Here is a 15,762-nt window from a genome sequence, read left to right on the forward strand (position 1 = left end):
TGTTCAGTGGCTTGAATGTAAATGTCTTCAACGCATCTCTCTGCAGCTTGTGACAAACTTTCCGCTTCCTCAGTGAACCTGCCAAAGCAAATGGAGACGGCAGCCATCAGTAAGCGACTCTCCTACTCCACGGCGGCCATTACGCATTCCCCAGACAGAGGCAAGTGAAAAAGCTGTTTCCCGTGTCTCTCTCCTCGTTCTTGTCTACCAAAATACACCACCTTTAGGCCAGTTGGTCTGTTCTGTCCTTTCCGTTGCTGTGCTTTGTCTTACGAAAGTGGTTTGATGGGTTTCCGTGTGGTTTTTGCCCCATTTGCAGCTATGGACTGGCAGCTCCTGCTGCTTTTTAGAGAACTTGGAATAATAGCCCCATAGCTGACTGGGGAAAGGCCAAGACCTCTTCTGTATTTGCCTGATGACGTGGAAGTACCTGGTTAAAAAACGCTGGGAAGGCGCTAGCATGCTCTCAGATGCCAAGACAAGCCCATGCAGTTTTCAGCCCAGGAACTCATAGGGGAAGTCCTGCAGGGTTGCAGTGGCTGGAAGTGCTACAGAGGTAACCTTGGTCCCTTGCACTGGCTACCAGCAGGGGCCAGTGTTAAGAGTGGACAAACAGGGCAGTTGCCCGGGGCCCCCAAACCTGCCTGAAGTTGAAAGAGGGACAATCTGCAAGCAGGCTTTGGGGCCCTCTCCCTAGCATCTGCCCTGGTCCCATCATGTCTAGCACTAGCCCTGGCTATCAGTTGTGGCCAAAGTACTTCATCGCTTTGTCTCTGACCCGTTTGAGTGGAAGATCCTATGATTTATTTAAAATGTGCTTTTTTTATGTATCCATTTTTTAAAATGTAATTTTAATGCATAACCTGCCTTTCAAAAAAAAATTGAAAAGGGACAGAGAAGAGAGCAACTGGCCCTTCCGCTGATGCATGCCAGACACGATGAGTTAGCAGTTACTCTTAATCTGATGTTTAAAAAACGCTTACATTTAAAATATTTAAAGGGAATGGTGGTGTTTCTTTCTTGATGGCACCTCAGGTGTTTGGTGTTCAAAACCCTCAGTTCCTTTTAAGAATTAAGGTATTGGCTAAGATAATACCAATCAAAACAGCTGATCTAAGTCAGTCACTGAAACTTTCTCCTTTCCTGGTAAGGCACAGCGTCCTTGTTCCATGATAATCTGGTGCTAATATCTAGAGGGTCATGGATGAGGAACCAAGATCATAAGCCACTCTGGAGAGATGAAATGTGGCCATTCTTCTAAGAGAACGTTTCTCAAGCCCCTCCGGTCAACCTGGCTTTCAGGAAATCCTGTATGCACATCCTATTTCGTGCATATTCATTGTGGATATCCTGAAAACCAGACTGACGGAGGGAACTCGAGGACTGCTTTGAGAAATGCCATTCTAAGAGGTTCTGTATACGTGTGCGCTTAGACCTGATTCTATAAAGGTCGCCAAAAGTTGCTTGTGCAAATTTAGGTGTGGTCCCGATTTTCACGTGCAGTTTAATAAGATAACGAGCCAATTTGTGCCAGTAGTTGGCTTTTTAACAAGCAATTATTGGTGCTAATTAGATTTCATTGGGTGTTACGAGTGTAAAGTTAGACATGGGATCCACGCCTAAACTTTACGCATGGCCTGAAAAACGGGACATGGAATGGGGACAGTTATGGGCATTTCAGGGCAGAATGGGGATGTGGCTTTGATTTACGCTTGTAATCACAGAATGACGGTGCTCTGCATGTACATTTACATTTTTGTTTGTGCAAATGGTCACACCTAAATTTTCACGCAACCATAACGCTTAAGCATCAAACATATAAACGACGAGTGACCGTACTCACTCGCAAATGCGCAGTAGAGACTTCCCTGTCTGTCCCGCCCCCGCGTCAATACGTGATGACGGGGGGGGGGGCGGGACAGAGAGGGAAACTGCGCGAAGGGGAGGGAACCGTCGAGGTCGCCACCGCTACCCCCCTCCCCCCCCGGAGTCACCGCTGCCGCCACCCCTCCACCCGGCCCGTCTCTTCGCTAATCAACTTACATCTCCGCAGCAGGCAGAGATCAGCTGAGCTGCCGTCGGGCCTTACTTCCCTGCCTGTGTCCCGCCCTCGCTGATGTTACGTCACACGAGGGCGGGACACAGGCAGAGAAAGAAGGCTGACGGGAGCTCAGCTGATCTCTGCCTGCTGCGGAGATGTAAGTTGAATAGCGAAGAGACGGGCCGGGGGGAGGGGGGGCGGCGACCCACCAGCCCGTTTTAACGGGCTCAATGGCTAGTTTATTTTATAAACTGCATCGAACTTTTGGCGTGACTTATAGAATAATGCTTAAGCGGGTTTTTTTTTGCATTGATTTTTTTTAGGTGCCATTTACTAAATCTACCAGTGGCATAGCTATGTGGGGCCACGGGGGCCTGGGCCCCAGTAGATTTGGCCCTGGACCCCCCTGCCGAGCATCCCCTGCCGCCATCGCCGTGGGCTACCTTTACTGGCGGGGGACCCCAATCCCCGCCAGCCGAGGTCCTCTTCTTCCCGCGAAGGCTTCGTTCTGTTTCTGACATGTACTTAGCTTTTTTCCCAAAGTCCCAACAGGTGTACAGATCTCAAGATGAAACTTTATCAAAAGCCTCCATGTACAGTAGCTACTGCAACAAATAGAGAAGCTTCCAAGTTCACCTCTAAAACTCGCTTATGCCAGCTCTGTGGCTGGCGTAAATACTCGTGCCTAAGTTATAGTATTTTTGCTTTTACTTTTCTTTTTTTATCTTTCAACACTTTTTTTTATTGAAGGCAATATCGGAGTAACAAAAACGCAAGAGCCACTACATTAGCGACAGTCCATGTCACACACACATTGAAACTCATACAGTGGGCAGTCTAGGCCTTCAATTATCATTTTAACAAAGCCCCACCAACCCCCCCCCCCCAACCCCAACTCCCCTCCCCGCTAAATCCACTATTCACCATCCGAAACCCAATGTCACTGCAAAGCCCCACCCCTCCCCCTCCTCCATCCTATTCCCCTCCCCCCTATCTTGGAGGATTCAACCCAGGGCGTTGACTCTGATGGCACCTAGGTTGGTTCCGTGAGAACCACTCTTTCCCCTCCCCCCCTACCCAATCTAACTGGCTTCAGTCCCCCCCCACCAAATTAAATAAATCAATCTAGGTTGAGGTATCACAGTCGCCCTTTACATGATATTGACAATGAGGCTGCGCCCTCGGGGGCTTAAACTGGACAGGTAAGGAGTCCAAATCATCAGAAAGGCCTTCTTGCATCTGGGGGACCCCCTGGCATCCCCAGCTTCCCAAGTTGCCAATAAATGTACCTGATTCCTCCAGTGCCAATATGCCGGAGGACCAAATAAAGTCCAAATTTGTAATATAACTTTTCGGGCTACTAGGGTCAATTTGCGACACAAAAGGGTAACATGTCTACTCATAGGATAGTTCGCTTTGGGTTTGTCAAGTACAAATTGCTCCATTGTCCCCCGTACCACACAATGCAATATACGAGACATAAACCGTCTGACCTGTTTCCAAAAATTTTTTACATGGGAACTTTCCTTTTTTTAAAGGTATTAGTGCCTGCATTCCTTTGCAGAATATGTGCAATCGGGCACTCTCTGGGCACCTATATATAGATGCATAGTTAAAGAATTCCCTCTATATGTGAATTTCCAAAGTGGCAAATAGTTCATTTATTTTAGATTTTGCTCACACCTTTTTCAGTAGTAGCTCAAGGTGAGTTACATTCAGGTACACTGGATATTTCTCTGTCCCAGGAGGGCTCACAATCTTGTACCTGAGGCAATGGAGGGTTAAGTGACTTGCCCAAGATCACAAGGAGCAGCAGTGGGATTTGAACAGGCCACCTCTGGATTGCAAGAGCGGTGCTCTAACCACTAGGCCACTCCTCCACTATAGCAACATTCCATGTAGAATCTCAGATAATATCAACATTCCATATAGAATCTCAAATAATAGCAACATTCCATATAAAATCTCAGATAGTAGCAACAGAATCTCAAATAATTTATTTGGATTTTGCTCACACCTTTTTCAGTAGTAGCTCAAAGTGAGTTATGTTCAGGTACACTGGATATTTCTCTGTCCCAGGAGGGCTCACAATCTAAGTTTGTACCTGAGGCAATGGAAGGTTAGGTGACTTGCCCAAGATCACAAGGAGCAGCAGTGGGATTTGAACAGGCCACCTCAGGATTGCAAGACCAGTGCTCAAACCACTAGGCCACTCCTCCACTCCAAGTTGTAACTTGCGCTTGAAAATCTAGATACACTATGAGCAGGGGTAGCCCAAGACAATATGTGTTTGAGGCAAGAAATGAGCTGCCGCCCCGGCTCCACCGCTGCTGCCACTCCCCTCCCCAGCCCCCCTCCCCGAAATTACCTTTTCTGTTTGCTTTTCAAAATAAGGCGGTGGCAGTGACTCCCGCAGGCTGCCCTGCTGCCGTTGCTGGCTTCTTCTCTCTACTCTGAGCGGCCTGCCTCTCTGATGTAATTTCCTGTTTCCTCAGAGATGGGCCACCTGCAGTAGAGAGAAGGGCAGGCTATGGGAATCGCTACCACCGCAGTGTTTTGCAAACTAAGAAAAAGGTAATTTGGGGGAGGGGCAGAGGGCTACGCTACCTCACAAGAGTGCCACCTTAGGGTCCTGCCTCAGGTGGCCTAATGGTAGGGCAGACACTAACTATGAGTATTCTACCCTTCAGTTGCAAAAAGAAGCAAGTGAGAAAACTCATACTTTGAGAAACGCAGGGAAAACATATTTTGAACTGTAGTAACTACTTTATGCTGCCAGATAACTTTTTCACAAAAAAAGGACCCTCTACAGCATTTATTTCAAGCAGATTAGCAAATCTCTTCCCCAAAGTCAGATATACCATTAACCCAGTTTTAAATAAATGTCATTTGCTTCCTTTTGCCACTGGAGGGCAGTATTAACTGCCCCCGCAGTTTGCAATTATGTGGCCTGTTTGAAAATTGCCCTGAATTCCATCTTTTTTTTTTTTTGTTACATTTGTACCCCACGCTTTCCCACTCATGGCAGGCTCAATGCGGCTTACATGGGGCAATGGAGGGTTAAGTGACTTGCCCAGAGTCACAAGCAGCTGCCTGTGCCTGAAGTGGGAATCGAACTCAGTTCCTCAGTTCCACCACCCTAACCACTAGGCCACTCCTCCACTGTTGCTACTATTTGAGATTCTACATGGAATGTTGCTATTCCACTAGCAACATTCCATGTAGAAGTCGGCCCTTGCAGATCACCAATGTGGCCGCGCAGGCTTCTGTTTCTGTGAGTCTGACGTCCTGCAGCTTCTGCTTCTGTGAGTCTGACGTCCTGCACGTACGTGCAGGACGTCAGGCTCACAGAAGCAGAAGCCTGCGCGGCCACATTGGTGATCTGCAAGGGCCGACTTCTACATGGAATGTTGCTAGTGGAATAGCAACATTCCATGTAGAATCTCAAATAGTAGCAACAGTGGAGGAGTGGCCTAGTGGTTAGGGTGGTGGACTTTGGTCCTGAGGAACTGAGTTCAATTCCTACTTCAGGTACAGACAGCTCCTTGTGACTCTGGGCAAGTCACTTAACCCTCCATTGCCCCATGTAAGCCGCATTGAGCCTGCCATGAGTGGGAAAGTGCAGGGTACAAATGTAACAAAAAAAAGTACAGCTACTAGAACAAAGGAGTAAACTTAGAAATAGTGACAGCAAAAATGTACACATTAAAACAGCATATAACTTACTAGAAAATGTACAAATAAGATAATATACATTTTTGAATATCTATTTTCCCTGTTCCAATGTGTATCCCTTTTTTTTTCTAAGAAAAATTTCAATAAAATCTCTTTAAAAAAAACAGCATAGAATGCTCACGTAACAGCAGTGTTTTGTGCCGGTATGCGCCGGTACAGCGTACTGGCACCTTTTTCTGAGGGCCAGCTCACCTGCCCGCCTTCAGCTCCCCGACTTTCCGTTCCTGCTCCCTGCATTGAAATCTTTTATTTACCCGAAGTCGCAGCGGCAAACCGGCAGTGAAAGCAGCAGGCAGGCAGGCTCGCCTCCTTGTCGCTGCCCTTCCCTCTCAGCGTTCCAATGCCCTCGTGGAAAGGAAATTACGTCAGAGGAAGATATGATGCTTGTAACATCAGCACGATACAAACTAAATATCTTACTAAGTAGCATTATAATAGTAACAACAAAACTTTATTTCTAACCCGCTGTATCTGAAACATTCTAAGCGGGAAAGAAAAAATACATACATAATAAGATAGAACAATACAAACCAAACGACATTAAATACAATAAATAACACTAATAGAACATTCATGTAACAGATACGCTCACAAAGTCAGCACAATACAACAAGGCATCCGAGGGGAGCACAGAGACAGACAAGATGGGTAAGACAAAGGCATTGGGATAAATAAAAGTGGGCGTCTAGACTGAGGGTAAGCAAAAGTGCAAATATTGTACGTGGCACTCGTCCCATTTACGGAGGGTGTGGGAAGCTAGTCCCTGATGCTGTGCGAGCGATTGTAAGATTGGGTGCAGAAAGGAGTCAAAAGCAGTGGGATGTATTGTCAACTGAATTCTTCTACCCAAGCCCAATAGATCAAACATCAAGTGTAGATATCAAAAAGGCCTCCGTGCTATAACCAGCATGAAATGCAAACTGGTATTCATCCAGAATCATCTAAGATGTTCCAAAATTACCTCTTCGATAATTTTTGCAAAGAAAGAAAAGTTAGATATGGGTCTCTATTGGTGTTAGCACTGGTCCTATGGTGGCAAAACGTTCTGCATTAAGGAGCTGTGAATTATTCAACTAGTATATCTACAATCTGTAGGGAGGAGGGAGCCGAGATAATTGCTGCCTTTCGTTGTTGACTTTTGAAAACCACAACAAACATTCTTAAAAGGAGTGCAGTTAAAAATAATTTCAGGTTCAATGGAGAGGTGACTTTCATTCCCAAGCAGTGTGGTTAAAATAGGGCCAGAGCTGCTGGAAATACTTGTACTTCACTGTAATCACCTTTATAAAAACCATTAATGAGCAGCAAGAAACAAAACCATGGAGTGACTCAGCTTGTGCTGAAACAAAAGTCAGCTTGTGCTCCCTGAGCTGTTAATTGACTGTGGGGTGCAGAGATGCCAAGACTCACTCATGAGGAGTGTGCCACTCCTTTGAAGACTCTCGTGCTAGGTCACACTCCTTCAAAGACTCTTGAGCCCCTTCTCTCACTCATTAGAGCCTGGGTGCTTATGCACTGACCCTGATCACTGCTTTCATGAGAAGCAGCCTAAGGAGAGAAAAAGTTAAGTGGTCCCACCAGTAGGAAGAACTCCTGAGCACAGCTTCCTGTGTTCTCCCCTGCCTCCTCATCCTTTGTCCCCTGCTCCTGTTCTGAAACCCGCTCACACTTGTAGCCGCTGAGCAGAGGACATCATTCAGGCCAGAGAACTCACCCATACTGCCTCCACTCTGTCTTTATCCTTTCCTTTCGGAACCTCCAAAGAAAAGCAAATATCATTTTATGCTGTTTGTTTTTTGTTTTTGTTTTTTTTCATTTGCAAAGCAATACTACACTTTAGGTCTTTCTAGATTTATAGTTCAAGTGCATCATCTGAAAACTCTCATTCTTTGGGGCAGTAAATCTTACTCTTTGGGATGGTCCACCCTTGGTATTTCTGCAGGGGATTCTCTACCTCTCTTTTTCTCCAAAGCACATTCTAATGATACTAGCAAGGATCTGACTAAGGAGGAAGTTAGCAACATGGGCTACCACCAAGATGTGTTATTTTACTGTTTACCAGTGGCGTAGCTACGTGGGGCCAGGGGGGCCTGGGCCCCCATAGATTTGGCCCTGGACCCCCCTGCCGACGACCCTCTCAACCCCCCCTCCCGCCGCTAACCCACCGTTGCCGTCGCCAACCTGCCGTCGCCTGCCTTTGCTGGCGAGGGATCCCAACCCACGCCAGCCGAGGTCCTCTTCTTTTCGCAAAAGGCTTCCTTCTATTTCTGACATCCTGCACGTTGTGCGCAGGGCCGTGCCTAGGGTCTCTGGCGCCCCCCTGCAGACTGTCAGTTGGCGGCGACCCCCCCCCCCCCCCCCCCCCCGTGAAAATGATCGCTCACCACTTGCCACACTGACAGGAATTGTCAGCAATATTCTTAGAAACAAACTGCTATACATTGCAAAATAAGATAGCAGATGTAAATTCTCAAAGTGGACATATTCCAAACACTAAAATGAAAATAAAATGATTTTTTTCTACCTTTGTTGTCTGGTGACTTTCTTTTTCTGATCATGCTGGCCCAGTATCTGATTCTGCTGCTATCTGTCCTCCTAACTCCGTTTCCAGGGCTTCCTTTCCATTTATTTCTTTCCTTTCCTCCTTTCTTCTTCATTTCTGGTCCTCAGCTTCTGCCTATTTTCTTCATCCATGTGCAGTTTTTCTCCTCTCTTCCTTTTCCCTCATTTCATCTCCTTCATCTCTCTTCCCTCCCCTCTATGTCCAGCAATTGCTCCTCTGTCCCCTGCCCCCTCCATTCATCCCTATCCAGCAATTCCCCTCTCTCCCTGAGCCCTGCCCTGCAATCCATATCCATCCATGCCCATCTGTCCCCTCCATTCATCCCTATCCAGCAATTCCCCTCTCTCCCTGAGCCCTGCCCTCCCAACCCATGCCCATCCATGCTCCTCTGTCCCCTGCCCCCTCCATTCATCCCTATCCAGCAATTCCCCTCTTTCCCTGAGCCCTGCCCTCCCAATCCATGCCCATCCATGCTCTTCTGTCCCCTGCCCCCTCCATTCATCCCTTTCCAGCAATTCCCCTCTCTCCCTGAGCCCTGCCCTCCCATCCATGCTCCTCTGTGCCCTCCATTCATCCCTAATTCCCTATCCAGCAATTCCCCTCTCTCCCTGAGCCCTGCCCCTCCCATCCATGCTCCTCTGTCACCCTCCATTAATCCCTATCCAGCAATTCCCCTCTCTCCCTTCCATGACCCCCCACCTCGCATCCATGCTCTTCTCTCCTCTGTCCTCCCGCTCCCATTATGTCCCAGTTGGCCCGGCCCGCCCTCTTCTCCCCTCCCCCTTCGCATCCATGCTCATCTCTCCCCTGCCCTCCCGCTCCCATTGTTCAACTACTGCCCGCCCTTTTCTCCCCCCCCCCTCCCCCAACATCCCTTTTTCTTTTTTTTCTTTTTAAATTTACCTCCGTGGCGATCCAGCAGTGCATTGTCAGTGAAGGAGGCGGCACTCGCCTCCCGACATCTCTAGCCTTCCCTTCGCTGTGTTCCGCCTTCTTCTGACGTCATTTCCTTGACGTCAGAAGAAGGCGGAACACAGCGAAGGGAAGGCTAGAGACGTCGGGAGCGCCGCCTCCTTCACTGACGCTGCGCTGCTGGACCGCCACGGAGGTAAATTTAAAAAGAAAAAAAAGAAAAGGGATATTGGGGGGGGGGAAGAGGGCAGGCAGTAGAGTTGAACAATGGGAGCGGGAGGGCGAGCGAGGTGAGCATGGTGCGGCGGTGCCCCTCAGAGGGAGGCGCCCCCCTGCCATGCTTACCTCGCTTACCGTGTTGGCACGGCCCTGGTTGTACGTGCAGGATGTCAGAAACAGAAGGAAGCCTTTTGCGAGAAGAAGAGGACCTCGGCTGGCAGGGGTTGGGTCCCCCGCCAGCAAAGGTAGTTGAAGGTGGGTTAGCGGCGGGAGGAGGGGTCGAGAGGGTCGGCGACGGGGGGGGCAAAGTTGGTGGTGGTGGCAGCAGCGGGGTCGGCAATGGCGGGTGGGGGTGGGTGGCGGCAATGGCGGGGGGGGGGCTAAAATGTGCCCCCTCACCTCGGGCTCTGGATCCCCCTCCCGCCGAAGTCTGGCTATGCCCCTGCTGTTTACTGCACAAATTGAGACCAGTGGTAAAATAATACATCTTAATGGTAGCCCACATTGATAACTTTTGCTCTTAATGTGAAGAGTTTCAGTCGTTGGGAACCAGAGCTGGTATTGTGATGTCATAATGCCTCATTCCATCAAAGCCCAAGAGCCAACCTCATCAGTGATGTCACAATGGCTTGATTGCCGTATACTTGGCTCACTTGTATTACATAGAGGAGTGATTTTGACTTCTAGATACATTTCTTTTCTTTTTTTCCTAATTAAGAAGGGAAGTGATCAGCATGGGTGACTGTTTAGGATGTGTTATTTTATTAATCCAGGTTATTAGGAACTAGGACTCGCTGCATAAAATGGGACCTGTGGTAAAATAACACCTCTTAACAGTAGCCCACATTGATAACTATGCCCCTAAACTTGCCTGAACTTTTTATTTTGTCTTCCTCTTTCCTTTTTGTGCCTAATGCATGTTGAGGGTAATCTTCTGACAACATAAACATGGGAACAGTACTATAAATGCTTGTGTAGGCGCTTACAAATTCAGACCCAGTGAGACCCAGATAAGTGTCCGTGGGTCCAGGCATGGATGAAATGGACATGGGCTCAGCACCTGGAGTATTGTGTTCAGTACTGGTCTCCGTATCTCAAAAAAGATATAGTAGAATTGGAAAAGGTACAGCGAAGGGCGACGAAAATGATAGTGGGGATGGGACGACTTTCCTATGAAGAGAGGCTGAGAAGGCTAGGGCTTTTCAGCTTGGAGAAGAGACGGCTGAGGGGAGATATGATAGAAGTGTATAAAATAATGAGTGGAATGGATCGGGTGGATGTGAAGCGACTGTTCACGCTATCCAAAAATACTAGGACTAGAGGGCATGAGTTGAAGCTACAGTGTGGTAAATTTAAAACGAATCAGAGAAAATTTTTCTTCACCCAACGTGTAATTAGACTCTGGAATTCGTTGCCGGAGAACGTGGTACGGGCGGTTAGCTTGACGGAGTTTAAAAAGGGGTTAGATAGATTCCTAAAGGACAAGTCCATAGACCGCTATTAAATGGACTTGGAAAAATTCTGCATTTTTAGGTATAACTTGTCTGGAATGTTTTTACGTTTGGGGAGCGTGCCAGGTGCCCTTGACCTGGATTGGCCACTGTCGGTGACAGGATGCTGGGCTAGATGGACCTTTGGTCTTTCCCAGTATGGCACTACTTATGTACTTATGTACTTATGCACTAATGTATATTTTATAGAATACGGCCTAACCTTTCCTGACACACAGTTATTCCTGCCTGGGAGCGGTTGTAACTTTGTATAAGAGCTGTTCAGAAGTCTGTTTATTTTTTTAAGATTTATAGCCTGCCCATCCAACCATCTGAGCAGGTTACAATATAACAGACATAGCAAATGATCAGTAACATACAAACAGCAATATTATATGCACCCAGAGAAAACCAAAAAGTCACCCTCCTCCTAAGAACCAGCAAAAGCTCTGGAAAACGAAGCCTTCAATTGCTTTCTAAATAATGAAATGAAGAAATTTGATGCAGAGTAAAAGGAAGGGCATTCCAAAAATGTGGACTAGCAACAGAGAAGACCTGAGAACAAACTGTCTGCAATAATGGAATCAAGGAACATCCAACAGCCCCTGGGTCTGATACCGAAGGGGCTGTGCAGGACAATACAACCACAATTTCTGCACCAATGGTAATGGAGCCGCCTCATGGAAAACCTTGAATACCAACACTAATATCTTATGCCCATTGTGTAGTGCATTGAGTTTAAGACATAAGCATCGCCACACTGGGACAGACCAAAGGTCCATCTAGCCCAGCACCCTGTCTCCGACAGTGGCCAATCCAGGTCACAATCACCTGACAAGATCCACGGAGCAAAGCATTTTGTACTGCTTGTCCCAGGAATAGTGGATTTTTCCCTACATTCCTTTAATAACATTCTATGGCCTTTTCCTTCAGGAAGCCGTCCAAACCTTTCTTAAACTCTGCTAAGCTAACCGCCTTAACCACATTCTCCGGCAACGAATTCCACAGTCGAATTACGCGCTGAGTAAAGAAAAAATGTTCTCTTATTTGTTTTAAACTTACTGCACTCCAGCTTCATCGCATGCCCCCTTGTCCTAGTATTTTTGGAAAGCGTAAACAGACGCTCCACGTCTACCCGTTCCACTCCACTCAGTATTTTATATACCTCTATCATATCACCCCTCAGCCGCCTTTTCTCCAAGCTGCAATTCTTGTAGCTGAGGAGTAATGTGATCAAATTTACCTGTTCTCATAAGCACAAATGTGCCTTCCCTACCTAAAACACCTTTCCTGTGTCATAAATTTATACACACTCTTGTACTAAAGCGTGCTTATATTTTTCTTCAATAGACTATGCATTTAGTGAAAACTCTGCTCAAGCCCACACCCCAGCTGGTTTTATTAGTCGAGCCTTATGAGGACAGTTTTTTTTTTTCCTAGCCAATTTACCCAGCTAATTGGCATTTGAGGCATGTTAAATTGATTTAAAAATTGCCCTTCCTCAGCTTGGCTAAAAGCACGTATAGTTACCACAATGTGTATTTTTTTTCAACTGCATTTAGGAAAAGTGTTCTTAAGGGTGTGTTTTAGATGGGTTTTGGAAAGTAAATTGTATCGCTCTTAAAGTCTACGCACATTATTTATTTACCTTGAAAAATCTACCCTCATAAAAAGTAAGTGCAAAGTCCATTAGTATGTCCCAATGTGCAGGATCTAGAAATTGTACACCACCTGTGTCATTCTGAAGACTGCAGGAGGTACTGATAAAATCAAGGGGACAACTGGACTGTTTGTTCTGTAGCTTGGTGTGACTAAGGAAGAGGAGCTTTCGCTTCAGAAATACAATAAAAATTGGAACTTTGTTCTGCCCCCATATTCATGGAGGAGTATTATTTGTATTTATTACATTTTCTGTATATTACAGATTGTACTGGGGCTCTCCCTCCCCCCCTCCCCCCCCCCCCCCAATGCAATATCCTATGATTTTAACTGCTTATGAGCTTTGCCTTCTAGCTGTTAGCTCTGAGCTAGGGCCAGCCCTCCCTCTCTGCCCCTGCGGGCTGTGTGAGAGAGCCCAGTCTTGCTAGCATGCTTTTGTGATCAGCAGCTGTTCTAGGGGCTGATCCCTCCTTAATTTACTGTAATTCCTTCAAGAGTTTTCTTCATCTCCCCGAGTCCTTCCCTTTTTATTTACCCTGAGTTTCTCCCCCTTATTTCCTTTTGAGAGTTAACAGCTTTTCCTCTCAGCTGGGCTGAGGTTCTGGCCGACTCCTTGCCTGCGGAGTGGCTAGATGCACACTCTATGCAGAAGGCAACAATTCTGTCTAAGCAACTGAACTGTAAATTGGATTTTCTTTGTTTTTATTCTGAGTACTACAATAAAGAAGATTTGCTTAAGAGTTGAGTCTACTGGTAAAGCTTCTACTTGGGGATGGTATAAGCTGGCTGTTGAAGCTTCTCTATACTTTGCCCGGAACAGTAAAAACTTAAGAGGGTTCTTAATTTCTAATGATTTGTGTTTTAACTTGCCAGCTGCTTAGATTTACTAGAACTTCTGTTTTGAAGCTTCAGTAAATATTTTCTCTCCATAACTGCTTATAGAGGGCTTTCCATCCGAAATGATGGTGGGTGGTAGTTTCAGGTAACAGGGGACAAAGTGACCAGCTTTGGTAGGGAAGAAAAGGTTCCACTGTATTTCTGTGTTCATTATTTTTTATTAATTTTAAATAAAACATCCATCCAAATACAGTACAGAATATAGTAAACTTCCATTCCATTAGAAGAACCATATGACTAGATTACTGTCAAAGGTCAAAAATTCGAAGTAAGTATACAACAGGTATACAAAAATGGAAGTTGTATAAAAAGAAATGATAGCTTAAAAGGAAAGACTAGGGACAGAGGGAAAAATTAAGAAAGGGGAAAAGGGGAATCATAATATTGTGCTCAGATGGCTAACTAGTAGAATTTGATTCCAAATATTGCTGCAATGTTGACCAAACTTTATGATGAGACAGTTGGAAATGACCAAATCTTGGCCGTATAATATTTATGAATTTGTAAAACATTATTCCACCAAAAATGCATTTTAAGTTGTGAATTATTCTTCCAGTTGGATAATATATATTGAGAGCAGTGGTGTACCAAGGGGGGGGGGGGCAGTGGGGGCGGTCCGCCCCGGGTGCACGCCGCTGGGGGGTGCTGCGGCGCGCGCCTGTCGGCTGCGAGTTCGAATCGCTACGCTAAATTCTCTCATTCGCTGCAGCTCCCTCCCTCTGCCCCAGAACAGGTTCCTGTTCCGGAGGGAGCCGCAGCGAACGAGAGAATTTAGCGTAGCGATTCGAACTCGCAGCCGACAGGCGTGCGCCGCAGCACCACCCCCCCTAGCAGCGTGCACCCAGGGGAGGTGTCATTTCGCCAGGGGGAGGGCACATCGGCGATCCGCCCCGGGTGTCGTCGACGCTAGGAACGCCACTGATTGAGAGTTATTGCTATCAACGTGTCAAAAAGTTTAGAGTCATACCCAAATATTATCTTTGAAGGAGTTAGAATTTCAGTGAAATTAAATAGCGAGGAGAGAATTTGCCATACTTTGGACCATTCAAAGAGTACTGTACTTCTGGCCCCTATAGTTCTGTTTTTCTTGGAGAAATTGGAATTACAGTCCCTAAATGCAGTGATGCAAAACCAGGAATGACTCAGCCAGTCCCATCTGTTAAGGAAGTCAAGGACTGTTTGTTGAGGGAAAGCTTTCAAAAACAATTAGCAACCAGTAGATGTTTCACAATAACATGCGTAAGGAAAGCAACGAATTGCTATTTTTTTAATAAAGTTGACATCTAGGAAGCAAATGGCTCTGCGGCATTCTGTCAGTCAAGGCTGACTTTTTCTGTTCTTGGGGCTACTGGGCATCAGGTATCAATTTCCCTCTGTCTTGGTCCTGTTGGCGATGGTGCGGAAATAGGAAGTTGCATCAGCGGAGGGCGGGACAGACAGCGTAAGGGAAGGCCCGATGACGATCCACGCTTCTTTTACATGCAGGCGCGAGGCGCTGCACCTTGGTTGGAGGAAGCTGAGGAGGGTAGGCACTGGGTCGGGGGGGTGTCATCGTGTTGCACCCGGGGGGGGGAGCTGGCAGGGGTCACCCCCCCGAGCTGACACCCGGGGCGGACCCCCCCCTCCCGCCCCCCCTTGCTACACCACTGCTGTATTCTTTACCATGTAAGATGCTTTCTTTTACTATGTAAGCCGCACTGGACCTGCTGTATGTGGGAAAGAGCGGGGTATAAATGTAATAAATAAATAATATGTCCCAATAAAATAAATAAGTACAAATAAAATATGTTCAACACCTCCTCATTAGGGCTGGTTGAGTCTGTTCCGATGTTGCCTCGTTCTGTGCAATGGTATTGTTTTGATTTCCCAAAGAACAGGACTACAAGTCCCTAAATGCAATGGGGCAACCCCGGGACTGACTCAGCCCCCTCCTGATTGGCCAGAGTGAGGTGATGATAAACTCTACTGTAATGTTCACAATAAGTCGTTTCTTCTGCTGACAACAGAAGAGTGATCTTAGGGTAGAAATAATATATAAAGGCATTTGATGGAATAAGGAGAATAACTTGCCCAGTATGAACACAATCACTTGGAAAGGTGCCTCAGGACTGGTAGTTTTCCAGTTCAGCAAATTCTAGTGCAAGGTGTGGAGGAGTGGCCTAGTGGTTAGGGTGGTGGACTCTGGTCCTGAGGAACTGAGTTCGATTCCCACTTCAGGCACAGGCAGCTCCTTGTGACTCTGGGCA

At 46.7% G+C, this 15,762-nt stretch overlaps 1 protein-coding gene across 2 annotated transcripts in view; it reads left to right on the forward strand.

Moving 5' to 3' along the window:
- Positions 1–15,762, forward strand: part of MAP7D2 (MAP7 domain containing 2) — a 183,424-nt gene that overhangs the window by 111,178 nt on the left and 56,484 nt on the right. For both annotated transcript variants that reach the window (XM_030202264.1, XM_030202265.1), the window contains exon 5: positions 47–160. In XM_030202264.1, coding sequence (XP_030058124.1) covers positions 47–160 — 114 coding nt within the window. The remainder of the gene's footprint in view (positions 1–46; positions 161–15,762) is intronic.

This window comes from Microcaecilia unicolor, chromosome 4 (genome assembly GCF_901765095.1).
Source record: "Microcaecilia unicolor chromosome 4, aMicUni1.1, whole genome shotgun sequence".
NCBI classification, from domain to species: Eukaryota; Metazoa; Chordata; class Amphibia; order Gymnophiona; family Siphonopidae; genus Microcaecilia; species Microcaecilia unicolor.